General features: G+C 35.3%; 1 protein-coding gene across 1 annotated transcript in view; it reads left to right on the top strand.

The window, feature by feature from the left end:
- LOC133534676 (neural cell adhesion molecule 2-like) overlaps window positions 1-19380 on the top strand; it is a 145169-nt gene extending 125789 nt beyond the window's left edge. Inside the window, exons 2-11 of the mRNA XM_061873897.1 lie at window positions 10635-10750; window positions 10845-11049; window positions 11473-11604; window positions 12332-12493; window positions 14188-14248; window positions 14895-15003; window positions 15528-15689; window positions 16464-16578; window positions 17288-17383; window positions 17854-19380. Of these exons, the coding sequence (XP_061729881.1) occupies window positions 10635-10750; window positions 10845-11049; window positions 11473-11604; window positions 12332-12493; window positions 14188-14248; window positions 14895-15003; window positions 15528-15689; window positions 16464-16578; window positions 17288-17383; window positions 17854-18044 (1349 nt within the window). The 3' untranslated portion in view covers window positions 18045-19380. The remainder of the gene's footprint in view (window positions 1-10634; window positions 10751-10844; window positions 11050-11472; window positions 11605-12331; window positions 12494-14187; window positions 14249-14894; window positions 15004-15527; window positions 15690-16463; window positions 16579-17287; window positions 17384-17853) is intronic.
- Window positions 19381-20950: the final 1570 nt, after the last annotated feature.

Here is a 20950-nt window from a genome sequence, read left to right as displayed (position 1 = left end):
GTTATTCGCAACGCAACGTCAAAAGTTTGCAATGAAAACTCGACTTCAATTTGAAGCTTGTCTACATTTATAAAGTAATTTAACTTCCTATTTTTAGATCAGAACTCAACTTAAATGTAGATGAATAAGTAGCTAATCTTGAGAAAACTTACACTTTACTCGGTATATACCTATAGCACTAACAATAACAATTTGAAGTTGTTCAATACATTTAACTTGTAAATGCTCTTTCACACGTAATTAAGAATATATAGATTTTATTATTTTGTTTCAATATTTCAATATCTAATATTTATAAAAATGTCCATAGCTTACATAGTAACGTTTTTATTTATTTTGACCTTTGATTTCGAATCTTGTACATAATATATTTACATGCCTACATAATTTTGCCTTTGCTTTCAATATATTTAAATAGAAAGTAGAGCCATTATTTTTCTAGTCAATTGACTACTCTCGTCTAATAAAAAGCCAGGGTAACAAAAAAACTAATAAGCAAACATAACCTACCGACAAACGGAATGAATAGGAATACACATTGAACTTTTTCTGATGATAAACGAGCTGAGGACGAAACAAGATCCTTTTCACGGCCTTTGCTGTTCATGGCGTAAATAATGAAAAAACAGTACGTGGCCTGAATGCTCAGAGAAATAACCAGTTATTTTAAATACCTAAGTAAAGAAGGGAGCTTTATTTCTAATACGTCGTTTTAGTTTCTGTCATGAAATATTCTGGACATGTTTTTAGCTCTAGATTTAAAAATAATAGTCAAAATGAACGAAATAATGTAAAGAATAAAGCATATTTATTGTAGGCAGATAATTAAACATGTGATATTTATGGTCAATCGTACTCGTAATGGTCGTATTTTAAACCAATTACATATTTATAATTCTACACATACGTTTAATTAAATTACCCAGCCTACCCTATTAGAAATCCTATAGCCAGATAATGTTTTGTAGATTTGTGTACCGGAAATTTTAGTAGGTACCGAAAATCCGAAAAGTACCGGGCATTCAATTTTGCAATCCCGGTTCATTGCTTGGTTCAATATACCGGAAAATCCCGTTACATTCGGTCCCGGTATTTCCCGGGAGCAACCCCTTAAATAATAATGTGTGAAAATCGTGAAAATTAACCCCTTCATAACGATGCGTACGGAGCACTTATATCACCGGGGTCGCGACTCTGATTTGGCTATTAGTTTTAGTTAAGTAATTTTAGCTAGTTTTACATCAATATATTTTTTTATAAAAATGTGTTCCCATTGCCACTCTGTGGCACCATTTTCATAAATAAGGTGACAAAAATTTAATCTTTATTTGGGTGTTAATATAACGTAATAACAAATACACTCGAGTTAATTATTTTTCTAGCTGAACCATATCCGTAATCAAACGACTTATTTTTACAGATTTTACCGGGTTGGGTTCCCGGCTGGAAGTGAGGGCTTATGAAATTTTAGGACTCAGTTTTTCTCATATCAAAAATAGGTCTCGGGGTTACTTAGAACAAACTATATTTCTCTATAGTTTCTGTTTTATTGGCTCACTTTGGAATAAACATCCTTTATGACAAAAATTGACAACAAACCTCAAGTGAAGATCATGCGAGTTCCTTTCAGCCGTTATTAAGCACTTGTTAAACAAAACTCTTCTCGGTGTAATTACGCAACGCTTGAGGTGCGAAGCAATAACTGTCAAGATGATTTATTAAGAGAGTCTTATTGGTCGCTTCAACCGCACCTCGTCACAGTCGAAGCGCCAACCCGAAGGATTAGGTAAAATTGTATACTACATATAATTTTATAATACAAAATTTTCTGCAGAACACATAATATATATGTTTGTTTTACCTGAAACCGTCATCCAAATTATAGGAATAACTAATTTTTAATTTAAGAAAAAGACATTTTGGGCTAGACCCCAATGTGTGATACCTTGGTATCAGCCTGCTGCTCTCCAAACTGAGATACCAAAACTTACCCAAATATAAAATATTTCTACCATCTAGTTTAAAAGGGTGTAAAGGTCTAAAAGTTGAAAGTGGGAAATAGTAAAGGAGCGGAAAAGAAGGCGGTGCAAGTTGCAGAACACTATCTGGACTCTTCTTAATATGAACATGAATAGACTCAAATGCCCCGATCTTTTTCAAAAAAGTAAATCTATTGAGTGTTATTTTTTAAGAGTTTTTGAACACGATTTTTACTCGGAATCCCGCGGTGTGGTACCATCCGTGCCGACCTCTGGTCTTACAGTAGGTAGGTTTCACTAGCCATGGCCACGGCCACTAGCCACGGGCGTGCCGATCACTATAAGAACCCATGAATCAATCAATCACGACATATATTACGCTTCAATGCGTTTTCGAATGGCATGTACCTACCGTACGTTAGTTGTTATGCGGATAGCTTAGTGGTAAGGCTACCGACTCACAAAATAGAGATAGATAATTTAAAATAATAAAATTTAATTGTTGGATTTCAGTAACGCGTTTAACACTGTTGATTTTGACGTTCTGCTCGGTATTCTGCATTCTCTTAACATATCTCCTGCGGTGATTGATTGGTTTATTAGTTACTTAAAAGGTCGTCGACAACGCGTTAAGGTTGATTCTCTTCGTTCTTCGTGGTGCAGCACGCTGGCTGGCGTTCCGCAGGGTGGCGTGCTGTCTCCTCTTCTTTTCTCTATTTTCATAAATTCCATTACCAGTAGTATCTCTTCATCATACCACCTTTATGCCGACGACCTCCAAATTTATTCTCAAGGCATCATTAGCAATCTACCTATAATTATCAACTCCATAAATCGTGACTTGGATTGCATCTAAGACTGGAGTAGGCGATATGGGCTTAAGGTCAACCCAAGTAAAACCCAAGCGATAATTGTAGGTAGTTCTAAATTAATTCCTAGGATTGATTTTTCTCTGCTACCTGACGTAATGTTTGATGGTGTTCTCATTCCCTTCTCACATCAAGTTAAAAACCTAGGAATCATAATAGACCGTACTTTATCTTGGATACCCCAGATTGGCGAGGTAAGCAGAAAGATGTTTGCTTCAATGGGTTCACTTCGCCGACTACGTAACTTCTTGCCATTAGCCACCAAAATTGCACTTGCACAATCCCTTCTTATGCCTATACTAGACTATGCTGACATCAGTTATCTGGATCTTAATGAGGACCAGCTCAATAAACTTGAGCGCTTGCAAAATCTCTGTATTAGATTTATATTTGGACTTCGCAAATTTGACCATATTTCCAACTTCCGTGCCCAGCTCAAGTGGCTCCCTATACGTCTTCGTCGTAATTCTCATATTCTCAATCTTCTTTGTAGCGTTCTTTTCAACCCCTCTACTCCCCCATATCTTAAAGAGCGTTTTACATATCTCTCCTCCGTCAGGCCTTCACGGAAATATCTACTTGTTCCCCCTCCATCCTCTACAAAATATTATACTGACTCTTTCACTTTTCGAGCTGTTCGGCTGTGGAACAGCCTGCCCTTAGATATTAGGTGTGCGAAAACTCTTCAAAGCTTTAAAACCCTACTGAAAAATCATTACTTGTCTCTTTCTTAATGTGCCGCTGTGTTATATTATGTATGTATGTATATTTAGATATGTAGCTAATATTTATTTATTTTAATATAGGTATGTATTGTTATATTTATATGTTTATTTAAATTGTAAATGTACTGTATGTACTGTCTGCTTGATGTATGTTTAATTTTCCTATTCCTCTAATTCATTCGTGCACTACCTGTTCTAAAAACTTACTGTTCTTTATATCCTGCTACCCTAAGGTTGTCTGGAAGAGATCGCTTACAGCGATAAGACCGCCTGTTGCTACCTTTCTTTACATTGTAAATCTGTTTTTTTTTTAAATTTGTCTTCTTTGTGGTGCAATAAAGAATATTTACTTACTTACTTACTTAAAAAGAAAATAATAATATAATTAGATTATCACCAGTCGCTTTTCGGTAAATAACAACATCGCAAATTAAGCTATTACAAAATAAAGGTTACTAGACCAAAATATTTATTTATGATATAGCAGGCAAACGAACAGACGAATCGCCTGGTGGTAAGCGATTGTAATTGTCCATGGACACCCGCAACGCCAGAGGGGTTGTAAGTGCGTTGCCGGCGTTAACATGCGGTGCAGAAATACCGCAGGCGACAGTTCATTCCACAGTTTAGTTGTGCGAGGTAGAAAGTTTCTAGAGAATTACTGGCAACCATCTAATCTCATCATCTATTTACTACGTATTACATTGTTATAACCATTTGAATTGAAATAGTCCTGATAGTTATCTTATCAATAAGGTGTGGAGGCTAATTTCAATAATTTCTACCAAATTGTTAATTTTCACTGAACATACATGGAGTTGAAATCGGCATTTCTTAAGGACCTCTATCATTGGTCTTCTTCTGATCCGTACCTACTGAACGCGACAGCCTATATAGCGGCCTATCCAACTTTTGCTTCTTTTACCACCTCAGTCACATAAAACACGAAAATTTATGCAGCGCGTTGGCTGAAAGTTACGAAATAAAGTATTTCTCTCCGTGTAAAATTGTATTTCCTCGACTTTGTGAAAGAACCACAGTCATTTGTTTGTTGGGATCCAAAACGAGTTTGAAACAAATTCACTTGGGTGATTCGAGCTTAACATTCTCGGTGAATCCTAATTCTACTAAAGCGGAAAGCGGATTTTCCTCGGTTTTATTTAAAAATAACTAACAGTACCTAGTAGTAGCAGTACAAAGTTGTAAAACGTTATTTTAATTAAATATGTACCTACCTGCTTGCTTGTTCTGCTCCCTGTTGAATCTAAAACAGTAAAAGTACTTTAAATCCTCACTAAGTTTTAGAAAGTTTAATTTTTATTTGTTCAATAAAACATAAACTAGAAAAAAGTACTTTTTCCTCGGCAAGTCGATTTGGATTTCGACAGTTCATAATTTCTAACGCAAAAGTTGTGTGTGATATTCATATTTCACTTTCTAGTGGTATATTTATATTTAATATGAAACGCTTTTAGAATTTTTATAAAAAGATAACTAAAATCATCTCGTAACTTTGACTACAACATCATCATCTAAGTATATTTATTAAAATAGGGGAATAATTCACAATTTGCATTCTAATGTATTTTGCATTATTAGAAATATTGCAGACATTTACTAAGCATACTCCCAGCAACATATAGAATAATGTTTCATTTAATGCAATTTAATTAAATACACAAATATCGGCCTATACATACATACATACAGTAGCGGAAAATAATAAGCACCGAATACTTCCATAATTTTACCGTCAAAAACAAAACTTAACAAGTTTCAAATAAGATGACGTGATTCCACTCAGACTTAGTTATGTTGGTAATGTAGCTACTTAAATAAAGTTCTGACGTGATCCCCGCGAATACAATTAGTGTCTAAGAAAATTTAAATACGTTAAACATTTTGCATATAATAAGATTGTGACAACCTAGTAGGGTAACAAGCGTACTTTTGTATTTCAGTGCGGGTTTTTTCAGTTCCTGATTCTGGCGAGTTTCGAATACACAATTTTTTTCAGTATTACCTATGTTTAAATAAAATCAGGTTTGGAATTGAAAGAATAAAAAAAAATAGAAAATTAATTGGAGTACAACATGAAGTATCATTGCCCACACTGTTAACAAAAAGCATAAGATCCGCCAATGGATAGTTAAGAGTGTTGCTGATTATACAGATAAAAAACAACACATTTTAATACATACTATTTGCAACATTTTTATATGTATGTATTGACGCAATTATCGCGCCCAACCCAGCGTTCAGGACTGACCTATTCATGTTCATCTTGGGCACTAGAAATAACACATTCTTGTCACACTATTAAAATAAATAATGAAAAAATCTTATTGCTGTTTTGACTCAAGAACCGGATTACAATTGTGTAGTGTTTATATTTTGGGAATAAGGCTTATGAGCTAGCTTTTTTTTATGAACCAAAAGTTAAAATATCGAGTAACCTTTAAATATTTTTCACCGAATGACTGTTGTAGTTCGTATATTTAATAGGCAGAGAAGAAGTTGTGGACTTTCAACGTCGACCAACAACTTTTACCATAGAGTGCCCGTCTCACAATAAGATACTTATTAAGTGTATAAAAAGATTCCTTCAGGCCGGTTGACTTCCGTAAGTTTGTTAGTAGGTACTTTAGTTGTTAGAGGAATAAAGAGCTTTTTATGAAAATACTAGCTTTTGGCTCGCGACTTCGTCTGCGCGGAATTAGTAATTTAAGTAGCTTATGTTTTATCTAATTTGCGTTTTATTTATTCCCCATAAAAACTTACACCCCCATTTTCACCCTTAAGGGATGATTTCTGGGGTTAAAACTATCATTTATCCCTTGCCGAGACTCAAACTATTTCTATACCAAATTTCAACTAAATAGGTTCGGCGATTTAAGTGTGAACAGGTAACAGACAGAGAGACACACTTTCGCATTCATAATAGTAGTATGGATTATATTATGTAAGCCATTCCCAAACCATGAGTTGCAAGCCTCGCAACCCAGTGGTGGGTCAAGAACGAATATCATATGCATACTTATATGCCAAATGGCAAACATTTTCAGGTGGTTCGCGGCCCAGTACACTTTGGGAACCTTTATTTATTGGGTGAAAGCAATGGACTACTGACTAGGCTTTAGCATAAAAAATAGGTATTACTTATTATTACGAGTATGAGCGCCTAATAATTTTAAAATAAGGACAAAAACCTATAATGATCCCGCGGGAGTTGTGGATTATGAAAAAACCTCGTGAAGCTTTATAGGGTTCCGTACCAAAAAGATTCAAAAGGAACCCTTATGGTGCGATTCTGACTGTCTGTCTGTCACATCGCTAAATATCTCGAGAGCCACGTAAGCTATTGATTCCAAATTTGGAATAGTTATGAACAACACTAACTCAGACAATTTAAAAGTATTATTATTTCATTTTAATTTATTAACTATGGAAGATGTCCAATATGAAGAGGAAAAAACTTCAAAGTCTAGCACTAGAACAGTCGCGCTCTAGTTTGAAACACATTTAGTCGCTTTGGAGTTCACTGGACCCAGTAATTTAAATAACCATAAAATGAAGACTATTAAAGACAATGGTTATACACATAATATTCCTTAAATTAGATTATGAAGCATTCATGAAATAATAATCAACAGTTTTAATTAGCGAATATTCGCAAAATATTCGCTAATCTAAATCTATAAATGACATTTTTAACTTTTTTAGTGCTTTCAAATGTAATTTAAATAACTCTCGGAGCTCTTTATTTCCCTTTTTATAAACTTAAAATACTAGAATTGTTTCATCAAAAATGGCTAAAAACTATCTCAATGTATATTAAAACATGATCCGTAAAGGCACTCCGAATTTTTCTTATTGGAGAATTCCTCCAACATCTTTATTTTCAGTTTCAGAATAGTTTTAATACTCTATTAGTTCAATTGATGTAATGTGCTCTTTTTTTGACAAAGCCCTATGAGCAGTTAACTTTAATGCTAAAAATTTAATTTTTTAATGACATAATGGTTTTTGATCATGTAAATACTAGTCCCGTAATAAGTCACACAGGGGTCCAGTGGACCCAGAAGTAAGAAAATTTTACATACGTTGTCGGTTACATAGACACTTCAGACGTCCATTGGTCGTGAGTGTGACGCCCTGACAGACAAACGAAATGACGAATCGACGCGACGAACTTTCACTTGAAGGTACTAAAAACGACATCGTCGTGCAATACCTAACGAGCAAGTTTACGTTAATAATAAAGACCCTGGGTCCAGCAGACCCATTAGCGACTGTTCTAGTGCTAGTGATTAGGTCATGTGGGATATCATTTGAAAGAGTTCAAATTGTACATTATGAAAAACTTTGTTCACTATGAAAAAAAATATTTATGAAGGAAAGTGCGAAAAATAATACCATACCAATTTTTTACATAATATTAACATTAAGTACTACAACTTTTACAGGAAAAATATAATCACCTCTATCTTTAATTAATGAAAACTATTTCGGGTGGGTGTAACCAGTATTCTCTGACACAAAACATGACGATAGCTATATATTAAAATAATCTGTGGAAATAAGTCTATTTCTCGTAGTCGTTATTGCTATGGTGGTCACGTACAAGGGGCATACTCGTATTAATAGACGTGGTCAGAGGTCGTGCTCTGACCAAGTTTAATATGCCCCTTGTCTCTTTCATTCGGTTGGTTTCAGGAACAGATGTTAGTTTTTATTTCGTCTTTACCTAGGTAAATATCACGGGCCGTCTACCTATTTATATATATAGATTTGTGAACCTTTGAAGTTTTGCTTACGAATATTACGCAAAAACGCCGAGATCCGGGATTTGAAACACTATTTTAGAGCAATTCTTACAACATACTTCCAAGGCAACTATTATAGAAAACTTTAAAGAGAATATAAAATTATATATTATATATATATCGTTGTCTAAGTTCCCTCAATACAAGCCTTATTGAGCTTACTGTGCAGTGGGACGTAGTCAATTTGTGTAATAATTCCCTATAAAAAATAATAATAATAATATGTTGAGTTTTGTTGTAACTTTAGGTAACCATTTTTATAAAAACATTGCAAAACTGGAAAACGGAAAATAAAAGTGGGGAAAAGATCCTCTTGTAGACCGCGAGCCAGGAACAATTTCCATGACCAATCGCCTCCTGGCTGAAAACTCGTGTAGTGGTTAATGGCTAGGTATGATGAACCCTCCTGGACGTCAGCTGCCGTTCCATTGGTGGGTTGAGGTATGGCAGCCACAGAAACACGTAAAACAAAAAAAAAATTGTCATCGCCTCCCGTTTGATACTTTGTCAAATTATAGTTCAGATGCTGTTGTTAATTAAAAATTCAATTCAATTCAATTCAAATATACTTTATTCATGTAGGCCTAGCAACAAGCACTTATGAATAGTAAGACAGTATTACATATAATTATCTTAATCTAATTATCAGAGCAATTTATTGATGTTGTAAATATTATTTCATATATAATACTAATGAATATAATTCATAGATCAAATTTAATACTAAAACTTTCACAAAATATAGTCATACAAAAAAAAATGTATAAAAAATACTAGTCTAGATTGTTTCTAGAATAAATTCTAAATGTCAAACAAATATAATAAAAACAACAAAGGAAATACATGCATTGGAATATCCATTTCATCATCATTATTCAAATATAATAAATAATTAATCATTTCGAATCACAATTAATCCCACGTTGTTTTATCATTCATGTAGTCTTGTGTGGTATAATAAGCTTTAGAAATAAGTTTACGCTTTACATGATTCTTAAATTTATTAATTGGAAACTCAGTAATATGGTTTGGAAGTTTATTATAAAATCTCACACAATTACCCATGAATGATTTTATAATTTTATGGAGCCGAGTGAAGGGCACGGCGAACTTATGTTTATTTCTAGTATTCATATTATGAATGTCACAATTTTTCTTAAAATCGGCAATATTTTTATGCACATACAGAATATTCTCATAAATGTATTGACGGTGCACTGTCATGATGTCAATTTCCTTAAATTTATCTCTCAGTGAGTCTCTATGGTTCATTTTATATATTGCTCGAATAGCCCTCTTCTGCAGAACCGTCAATCGTCAGCCGGTTATTTCGCGGTGGTAAGAACATCAGCTGGTTGCATGAACATGTAAAAAATAGGCGATATATCTTTTATGACAAACCATGAAACTTTGCATGTAGCATTTCATGAGACGTAAACTTCTGAAAGGCCATCAACGGATTACGCAATTTACACATTACGCATACTTTGCCGCACATAAAGTGGTAAGGCGCATATTTTTTACATGTTCATTTTACAGCTGACGGTCATTCCACCGCGATAGAACCGGCTGAGGGTTTTTTTTAATTTAAAACAGCATCTAAACTATCATCTGACAAAGTTTCAGCCGGGAAATATGCTCCTGGCCCGCGGTATTGCTTCCACTTCTATTTTTCTTTCTTACCTACATAAGCATAAGTTTCATGCTTTCTTCTGGATGGGACTATACTTCTGAAATTTGTTAAGGAACTTTAAGATGAAAAAATTGTCCCAAATAATATCCACCTAACTGTGCATATATACTCGTAGTTACATACAATCATAAATACACAAAAGGCGTAGTTAAGCTACGTAGTTCTACTATTAGTATCTACATAGCTACAAATAGGCTATAAATAGGTAAAGAGAAGAGAAATGAGGTATATCGGAGCGTGTTTGTAAAACTGGAAAGGTTTTCAAGCTTCGTTACTCATCGGCGCAATAAGCGTCAAAATGATTTATTTCTTGTGTACCTAGTTACTTAAGTATTCGAAAGAGGCCGCTCTTATGTTTTGTATCTTTCGTTGTATGTACTGGTTATGTGAAATTAGTTTCTCTTGAGCCCGATTTCATTTCCTCTAATCGTGTTGTTCAGACCGGATAATTATTTATGCGAACTTTTATCAGAAACACACTTTTATGAAAAGTTTTATTTCTTGCTTGATCGGTTTTAACGATTTATGTATATCTTTTCCAGTCTCATCGGCACCAGCAGAAAGCGATGAACCGTACCTGAAAATAAATACTTTGAAGAACACGTTCAACGTTGGCGAGAAAAAAGCAATCTACTGCGAAGGACAACATTTAACGGGTGTAAGCACTTTTCCAGTATCCGTAGCTGAAGTATTGTTTTTGCATCCCAAAAGAAGTCGTTTAAGAGGTATTTATACTGTTGTTTCTATTGCAGGATCTGGAATGGTATGATCCCTCTGGTGCTAAGATACCACCGAGATCTACCAAAGCTAAGAGGATTTATGTGGAGCCCCGTGGTGCCACTACTGACGGGCCCACATTTTTGCCTTTGATGATACAAAATTTGGTTCTCGCTGACTCAGGAACCTACATTTGTAAGGCTGGGGATCTTAGTGGCAATATTACGATTTTTGTGGGCGGTACGTAAATCTAGATACATTAGACTGTTGTACTTTATAAAGTCTTATAAAGTTTATGAATTATTCATTTGTGGCTTATATAATAGAATAGCGAGATTTATATTAGATTAAACTACCTATTACTATCGAATTACTTTTTTCAGTACTTGTAATATGGGATACCCAATCAATCCTGCCGCAACTATAGATCAAAACCCTTTTCACAATTCTTATATCCAAAAAAAATCTTACTTGCCAAAAATGCCCTATAAAACATATTTGTATACAGATAAAAATGCGCCCAATAAATGTACTGACATATTGACATAGGTAGTTATGCTTCGACACAACAAAAAGAGGTAAAATACGGCGTTTTATGAACAAAACAAAAGAAAAAGAAAAAAAAACTGTTCATTTATGTTCATTCGTATTTCTTTTCCCCAGAAAAAGTAGTAATTAAAGAATCGGAAGAGGATCTAGTCGAGGAAGAAGGTCATCATATTGATTTATCTTGCCAAGCCAAGGGCACACCAGTACCCGATGTCCAGTGGTACGATAAAGACAGCCAGCCCATAGGTATGTATATTCCACTTTTCTAAGTGTATACTAACATAATAGTCATTTATATTATCAGGTTGATTGTAGCACAGTCAATTTACGTAAAAATCAATAGTTAGTTAAACCTAGTTTTCTGTATCACCTCACCCCTGAACGCATTTGCCAGAATGCCCCCCAACCGCGAAAAATGGCGAGAAATCGTATGGCAAGCAACATCTGCGCCTGATGCCAGCAGTTGACCACGACGCTCTGCAAAGAGTACAACGACAAAGAAGAAGAAGAGTATCACCTCATTGAAAACTCGTTTCCACTAGTTAAAAGTGTTAAAAATATAAAGTAACCAGTAAAAAATGCAGTTAGTAAACATCGCCTTACTTATTAAGAGGATAGTGGACATCCGCTTTTCCATACAAACGTAGTCCCCACTTTCCTCCCAGGATATTGTCATAATAGCAAATATCTTTACACGATTTAATGTATATTAACCATAGCTTCGGTTACCCCTTGCCCCTAAGCCCCCTTCGTTTGACGTTTGATTTTAAAAGCATAGTAATAAAATAAAAACAAACAAAGGCACATAGCTCTGGTTACGTTCCTCATATTGTGTAAAAATATATGTTAATATCCAGAGAGGGAAATGGTAAACTGTCATCCCGTTTCCTTTTAAAGCAAATGAGGTCATACTCTGATGTTTCGTACAACCTGTTATCCTACAATTATTCTAATTTTGTTCTTACTTTTGCAGTTAATAATGCAAAATACAGGATCACCTATAAGCCTAGATCCAGCACTAGCGTCCTAAGAATAAACGACCTGAGTCATATGGACCCCGGTACTTATAAATGTAAAGCAACCCAGGAAAAAATTTCACATTTTGCGGAAAAGTTTTTCCACTTAAGTGTGAGGCGTAAGTATGTTTATTATATTTTGTAGGTACATAACCTTAATAAATGTGTAAAATTATTGATCTGGTGCTAAGATTTTGTAGACAAAATACTGTAGCATAAATACGATAGCCTTGGTAGCAAGTTGATAGTTGATTGTAGCCTCGATCTTCCTTTAGGGTCGTCAATTAATTACATCACACACAATTTTGATTTTCAATTTGGACAATTAGAACATGAAAATCAAAATACTCAAACGCAGTAAGGGACTAGGTTTTCCTACTCAAATGCTTAAAACTCAGTAAAATGCCATACTGCTACGAATTATTTAAAGTTCACAACCAAGACACCAACAGTTCTTCGTTAAATTATTGCTTGTCTACAATTTATATTTTTTTCAAAATAATCCAGTTCGTACTTCATACTACAAAATAGAAATATAAAGGATAAGGTACCTATACCCATACCAGATAATTTAGTCGTATAAGAGATTACACACATTGCAACCTCTTTATCATTAATGATATACTGGTAGATTGTACCACTGTACTCTCAATGAAAAAATACTGTAAACATTTCGTGGAAGGGCCGCTTTTCCATGAAAACACGGCTACGCTCTTTAATTTTATTACGAATACGTATACTTAATGCAGTAACTAACTCCCGTAACACTAAAATAGAATCAAAATATTAGCTACATATATCAAAATATTAGCTACTACACAGTAGATGAGGCTCTGTTACTGCGGATTATACTGTACACGGTAAAACTTGTCTAAAAGCATATGCAACACGCTTGCAGTAGTTTAACTTTTTACTGCGCTGTAAGTAGTATTTGTAATTTTTTTTGTCTGCGTGGGAGCGCAGTACTAACTCAGAATTTGAAAAAAGTCTTATATTTTATTTTAGGACAGACTGAATTACTGACCTTATTACATCGTGTGTTTCGAATACTTTGTCTGTAAAAGAACCTGAATTATATTGCATCGCCCAAAATAAATCATTTTAAAACTATTTTTGCGTTCACCTCGAATTCAATTTTTTGCAGTTACTGCAGTTTAGGAATTGCACGGCAGGGTACGGATTTTTAAAAAATTCCGCTCTCTGAACTTAAGGTACCTTAAAAGGCCAAGGTGATAAAATTGTATTATACCAACCTAATTTTCTACCTAGCGTACACAAAATTCTAATTTACCTTATACTATAAGTGGTTATTTTTATACTTTTCTTATGGATGTCTATCTCCAAATCAAGTCTTACCATTAGGATAAAACAGGGAACCTCAATAGGTACATGAGATTGTATGCAGGGTATGCAGTGACTTTTAGTTTACCGTGAATCGTATATCGTGGACGTCAACGTCCGTGGAAATTGAAAAGTCACTGCATACAATCTGGAATATTTAGGTCTTCTACTGAAACTAGCTGTTCAACTTGAATAAAAAAGCCATAATTTACTTTGACATACGTTTAATAAGCTTACATAATTTGGACAAAAGGATTAAGACATCATTTCGTTCAAAAATCATAAGTAATAATCGTATTTACATTTATATAACTTTAACATAATGTTTGTACTATTTTTACATTTACCAATTTATTCCAAGCTTCAAACGACTATGTCAAGGATTACATTCCTCGAGAAAGACGTACTTAAATGGCTCTAATTAGTAATTTATTTATGCATTTTAAATAATATTCCCGATTGATGTTTACAGATAAGCCGGTAATAATCAACGAATACTCGGAGAGTGAAGTGTACGCTATTTTAGATGAATGGTAAGTTAAAGATTAACCTTAACCTTGGATTCATAAAACTTCACAAGCTTCAATTAATATATCTTTTTATCCCTTTTTTACAAATACGACAAACTATTATTAGCGAATTGAGGCTTGTAGCGCGTTTGTGAATAACGGGTGTAGTCCTATTTGTTCACGGCCCACGTGACCGCCGCCGTACATGAGATGGGGACAGAAGAGATTAAATTATAATAACACCAACCTTGCCTTCTGTGCCCAACGAGGATAAATGGGAATACGCCGAATAACGCTATAAATCGACTATCAATAAACCAAAAACCAAACCATCAATTGCCAAAAAAACTGTCAATGAAAAGTAATACCATACATTTTTTGCAGTGAAATAGTACATTACGATACGAGTACAAGTGCGAAAAATAGGAAATTCGAAACGAGTTGCGATAAATTAAAACACGACCGAAGGGAGTATTTTAAATCGACACGAGTTGCGAATTACCTATTCGCACATGTATCGTACAACGTTTTACAGTACATATGGCCCTTTAAATGTTCGACACAGTAACGTAATATGCTAATTTTTGCACTAGTGCGGTAAAGTAGCAACATATGTACTGTAAATATTATTATCGCATTTGATTAATCGTGGTGTACTATTTGTTTTCAGGAAAAATATAACATGCAAGGCCATCGCATACCCCGCGCCTACCTTCACTTGGTCGAAGCATGATGACAACTATGATGAGGAAATGAAGAGCGATGGCCCAGACCATAAAGTTAGTATTTTCACACCTTTTACGAATATAAATATTAAGTCTAGATGATGATTAGAATTCTCCATTATATCAGTAGTTAAGTATTCCCCACTAGATCACTCAAGACATGACAAATAGATACTCGTATATTTTTACGATAAGAAATGTTGTAAAATGTAGTCTTGAACATTACGTTACGCCTCTCTTAATTGAATCTTCATATCAAAGGTCATCGGCTCGTCTATGACAGTTTAGAGGTTAATATGTATTAATGAAAAATGTTGTCTTTAAAAGTTACATCTGGATAGGTTCTGCAGCATAGTTGACAACAATGTTGCTGGTGCAGCTTTTCAGTAGCGGGAAATGAGCGATGTCACTATCAATATCTTTAATAAATTGTTAGCCTGTTCATTCAGCATATTATTATTTATTCTGTAATTTAGCTGTGTATTTTGTGTATCTGTCTAATGTTAATTCAGTCCATGTATTGTAATATTTCCGATATAAAATATGATTAACGGATATGTATTGCTAATCCTTTTCAGATCACCACGTCAAAGGAAACAGACGGCAACTCAGTGTTGACGCTACACATTACCAACGACACACTCGAAAAGCAGTACAAGTGCACGGTAGAAAATCCCAAGGGTCGCCAGAACTTCATGTTCCACGTGTCGCTGGGGAACAAACCTGACCCACCAACCAGTGTAAGTGTCCTGAAAATTAATAAAGCTGAAACTGTTAACCAGTATATCTCTTCAGTATAACAATGTATAGGTTTATTATAGAATTTACGCCAAAATTTAAATACATATAAAAAGTTCACTTCTGTCTACAAATGAACATTTTTAAGCTTAACGTTATAGTATATTACAATAGAGGCCGGGAAGGTTGTAGGGTTGCAGGCCAAGTAGATCAAGATTTCCAACTTGCAATAAAATTAGGTCCGGAAATACTGCGTATCCGGTGCAACGAGTGAAGATGATATGTAAAAATATTTCATACAGCCTTACACACCTAAGCCTGTAAAGCAACATTCTTTTGTTTTTAAACGTCAAATTGTGACACAACATCTGGTATTCAACCATCAAAATAGTAGTAGATTCGTAATTAGCAAAGCACTATACAAATATTGACGAGAAACGGGGCTGCCGATGCCGGCCGCGTATCCCTATCTGGGTGCGTAGACAAGATTCCAATAGTTAACGCTCCGTAGCGAACGAAACCCAACCGTCTCTGTCGCACTAATGTGCAAGAGTGATAGAGAGAGATATCTACGCTACGCTACGGAGTGTGAATGATTGGCATATTGTCTACGCACCCGGGCCTCGCTACGCCGTCTATATGTACTTGGCCTGCAACCCTTCGTTTCCCGGCCTCTATAGTAATGTACTATTTCTGAATTAAGTACCAATTACGACCTTAAATGAATCATACTGCATAAAAACAGCAAATAACATTATGTCTTATATCGTTTCCAGGTTGTGATGTCATCTGCAACTGCAAATAATTTAACATTCGAAGTTTCCTGTGAAAACTGTACCTTTTACAAAGACGATGGAATAGCTCCTAAACCAGAAAATCTCCCTGTTCTTGGTAGGTATCAATGTAGAGTATAAATAGTACTATATATGTATATCAAAAACTCTAATTTAAGAGATATATGTGTTTAAATATAACAACTTGAAAGAAATAGTTCAAAATTTCTCTATTCACTTCGCGATTTTTGTTGCACCCCGTTCTGCGGTAAATGTTTAAATATATCACAAATTTACAATGCACAGGAAAAACCTTAAAAGTAGAGAAAGGTCATTATTTATATCTGTGTCTATCATTATTTATGTATGTTTGACGACCGGTCTGTGACCTAGTGGGTAGTTACCCTGCCTATGAAGCCGATGGTCCCGGGTTCAAATCCTGGTAAGTGTATTTATTTGTGTGATGAGCACGGATATGTGTTCCTGAGTCGTGCATGTTTTCTATGTATTTAAGTATTAAAATAATTATATATCGTTGTCTAAGTACCTACAACACAAGCCTTGTTGAGCTTACTCAATTTGTACAATAATGACCTATAAACTTTATTTATTTTGTGTCTTTTTCTACGCGCGTCGGCTTCGTACACACTAAATTTATAATCATATACGAGTATTAGTGTTATTATGGGTGAAGGTGAAAACAGTTGTCGTGCTCCAAAAATAAGCATGGTGACATTCGACTGTGCCCCACTATTGTACATCCCCAACCCTAAAAGGCTCCTACTGTTTCTAATTATTTAAAATAATCTTTCATTACCTGATTCCAGGTTACGTCTTCGAAGTTGTGCCGCATATGGAGGGATTCACGGTACCATACTGGCTGAACGGGACGCAATATACGTTCGACATTACTTCAGATAACGGTAAGAATGTTATCGTAAATACTACTTTAAACATACAAAAGAAAAAAAAGAGACACACTAGATAAGGTCTCTAGTCCAGATATTCGAGATTCTATGGTTATTCATTTCCAAAAGGCGATACACCTAGAGAGGCTTTGGAACTTCAATAGAAATTTGATATTAATTTGACATCAGTAGCATACACTGTACATCTCACTCGCACCAATAAAAATGTAAAGCAGCTCGAATGGTGTCTAAATATTGTGCTTAAACAATAGGGTTCAGGCAATTAATGCAAGGTGAAGGTGAGGTGGATTCAATTGCCTACCAGATGAACCCAACCCAACAAATAATATAAGTAATTATTTACACGTAATATAATATTAAATTTATAGAACCGATGCAGTTTGCATTCAAGAAGACTTCAAATTTCGGACCCAGAGTTCTGCACAGGCCATCTTTTTCATAAAGTATAATTTATTTTGTTTCAGAGACTACGTTTACAATCGGCTATTTGGAAAAGTCTACAGAGTACCACGTACGAGTAGCGACACGAAATATTGCAGGCCAATCCGACTGGTTCGACGTCGCAGGATTCCCTAAAACAACGGATGGTGCTGCTACCTTAACCAAATCGATTGGGTTACTTATCTTCGCCTTATTTGTCTCCCTAAGATACTAGTGTTTTATGCCAACTTCGCGATTCTCAAAGAGAAATGTATCCAAGGATATTGATTTCTTTGAAAATTTTGTTCCGGAACGGCTAGCATAACTTGTTGAAGTTGTTGCAATAAATCGTCTCCTTCTTATCAGTATTTAGTTAAGAATAGATGACGACTGTTATGTAGCTCAACGTCAGTTTTGTCAGCCATTTCATTGTTGACTTTGTGCTGGGGAGGTCAGATTTCACTACGGCGCCATTATAATACACTAACGGCCCAATTCGAATAATATGCAATGCTAACAAACAATGCTCGATGCTTGTCACACCGATACGATACTGATCTGTCAATGTAAAAAAGACAATTTCTTCAACCGAAAACTGAACTTATATCTAAGCATTGTTCGAATTGGGCCGCACCACAATGCTGCTGGGTTCTCGTAGCTGATGCGCAGATTCTAGCATACGTGATATCCAAAATGTAATTCAACGGCACCGTAGCGTATCTCGGAGTAAATGATTTCATTGGGACACATTTTTTTACAAATGTTTTTAAAGTGTATATATGTGCTAAAAGCTTTGTTATTGTAGAGCTTGGTATACAACCTTGTCCCTATGATGACATTTACAATCATAACAAAATTGTAGATAGACAATACTTGTATAATTACTTTCAAATAGCTACATTATTATTTCTACTACATACTATTCAATCTTTCTTGTAACAAATAGACGGAGAGCTAGTTCCGGAAAAATATATATAATTTAGAAAGCAACCCCACTTTACAACTGCTACTATATAAATCGCAGTCCCCAAATAGAGTATTGCTGTCACCTTTAGGCAGGAGCACCTGCATGTCAGCTTGGACCCTTTGACTCAGTCCAAAGGCGCGCTGTGCGAATCGTTGACGATCCCAAACTCACAAGCGGTATTGAACCTTTAAGTCTAAGGAGAGACTTTGCCTCCTTGTGTGTGTTCTACTGCTTGTACAATGGGCTGTGCTCTGAGGAATTGTTTGACATGATGCCAACGGCCATTTTCTATCACCGCACCGCTCGCCGTCGGCAGGGTGTTCATCCTCACACCTTAGAAAGTAAATGGTCGCGTACTGTGCGGTTCAAAAGGAATTTCCTCCCGCGGACGCTCCGGCTGTGGAATGAGCTCCCTTCCGAGGTTTTCCCGAGGGTCTACAGTATGGGGTTCTTCAAAAAAGGAGTGTACAGGTTTTTAAAGGGTCGGCAACGCGCATGTAACACCTCTGGAGTTGCAGGCGTCCATAGGCTGCGGTGACTGCTTACAATCAGGCGGCGGGCCGTATGCTTGTTTGCCACCGTCGTGGTATATAAAAAAAAGCAACGAGCGCTACCGCGTGTCCAGCCAAGTTCAAAAAAAGGAACTGGTGACGCAACCGTGTGTAATATTAACCATTTCGAGCTACTTTTGACTCCTTTACAACTTGAAACCTATTTAACCTACATACATGAAACTTGGCACATTTATTTATGCTCTTTAGCTTGTCTAAAAGACAAAATTTCATTAACGTAGATCAAACAGTTATTGATAAATTAACGTTTAAAAACCGTCACTTTTGTGACTGACTGACTTATAGATCAAAAACCTAACCCACTTCCAGATTACCTAGAAACTTGAAATTTGGCATTAAGGTAGACTTTTAAGTGTATATAGAGGAAATAATCTGAAAACTGAAAATTATTCATAATTAGATGAAAACCAATCATATATTGATAATTATTTGATTAATTTAGACTTATAGATCAAAAACCTAACCCACTTCCAGATGACCTAGAAACTTGATACTTGGCATCAAGGTAGACTATTAAAGGTACATAGAAGAAAAAATCTGAAAACTGAAAATTAATGAGAATTAGATGGAAAAAAATCATGTATTGTTAAGAAATTAAGACTAATAGATCAAAAACCTAACCCACTTCTAGATAACCTAGAGACTTGGTATTTGGCATGAAGGTAGACTACTAGGCGTATACAAAAGAAAAAATCGGTAAACTGAAATTTTTTGACAAATGACCACGCGTGGGTTTTAGCTTGGGCAAAACTACTTTTATGATTAATAGTATAGTAATTTCTGTATAAAAAGTAATGATATCCCAACAAAAACATAAATGTGAAATGAGAGCCAAGTTCAATATTAAGAATATGTGTCGTTGTTGACTCGCCGACAAAAGAATTAAGATGTATATGGGTGCCAAGTTCTGTGCTGTGTAGAAAATCATGTAATTATAAAGGATTTGTCTTGGCTAGTTTCTACGTGTAGGCTATTATATTTGTCTATGTTACTTTTCTAAAAACCTGTGGTAAAAACTAGCCAAGTCAAATCCTTTATAATTACAGGATTTTCTACACAGCACAGAACTTGGCACTCATATACATCTCAATTCTTTTGTCGGCGAGTCAACAACGACACATATTCTTAATATTGAACTTGGCTCTCATTTCACATTTATGTTTTTGTTGGGATTATATTTACTATTGGGTCTGGATGTCTAACAGCTGTTTATTTGTGGATGTCAGAGAAGCCAGCAACGGGGCTTTGTCAATAGCATTATAATATAGACGAATGAAGACACCGACATGAAAGATGAATCGATTCACGTATCATCCATACAAATCGGCAATCCATCTATGCAACGGTTAAATACACAACAAAAACTTATCCACACACCCACACACACAAACATACATAGACAGGCTGCTAAAAGCACTTCCTTTTAACATTGCAATAGCCAAGTAGGAATGAGTGCAGAGCCCGGAGCCATACAAAATTAAAATATACTTTGCTGGCACAGGCCAGAATACTCAGTTACTCACTGTGGCAGCACTCAGACCTTTTTCGTAGCTGCCAGACTCTCGAATTTAGTAATAGGATCGTACTTATAGCAAACGAACT

The sequence above is a fragment of the Cydia pomonella genome, chromosome 2 (genome assembly GCF_033807575.1).
Source record: "Cydia pomonella isolate Wapato2018A chromosome 2, ilCydPomo1, whole genome shotgun sequence".
Lineage (NCBI taxonomy): Eukaryota > Metazoa > Arthropoda > Insecta > Lepidoptera > Tortricidae > Cydia > Cydia pomonella.
Note: the sequence above shows the minus strand (reverse complement) of the source record. Positions and strands in the feature narration are given on the sequence as shown.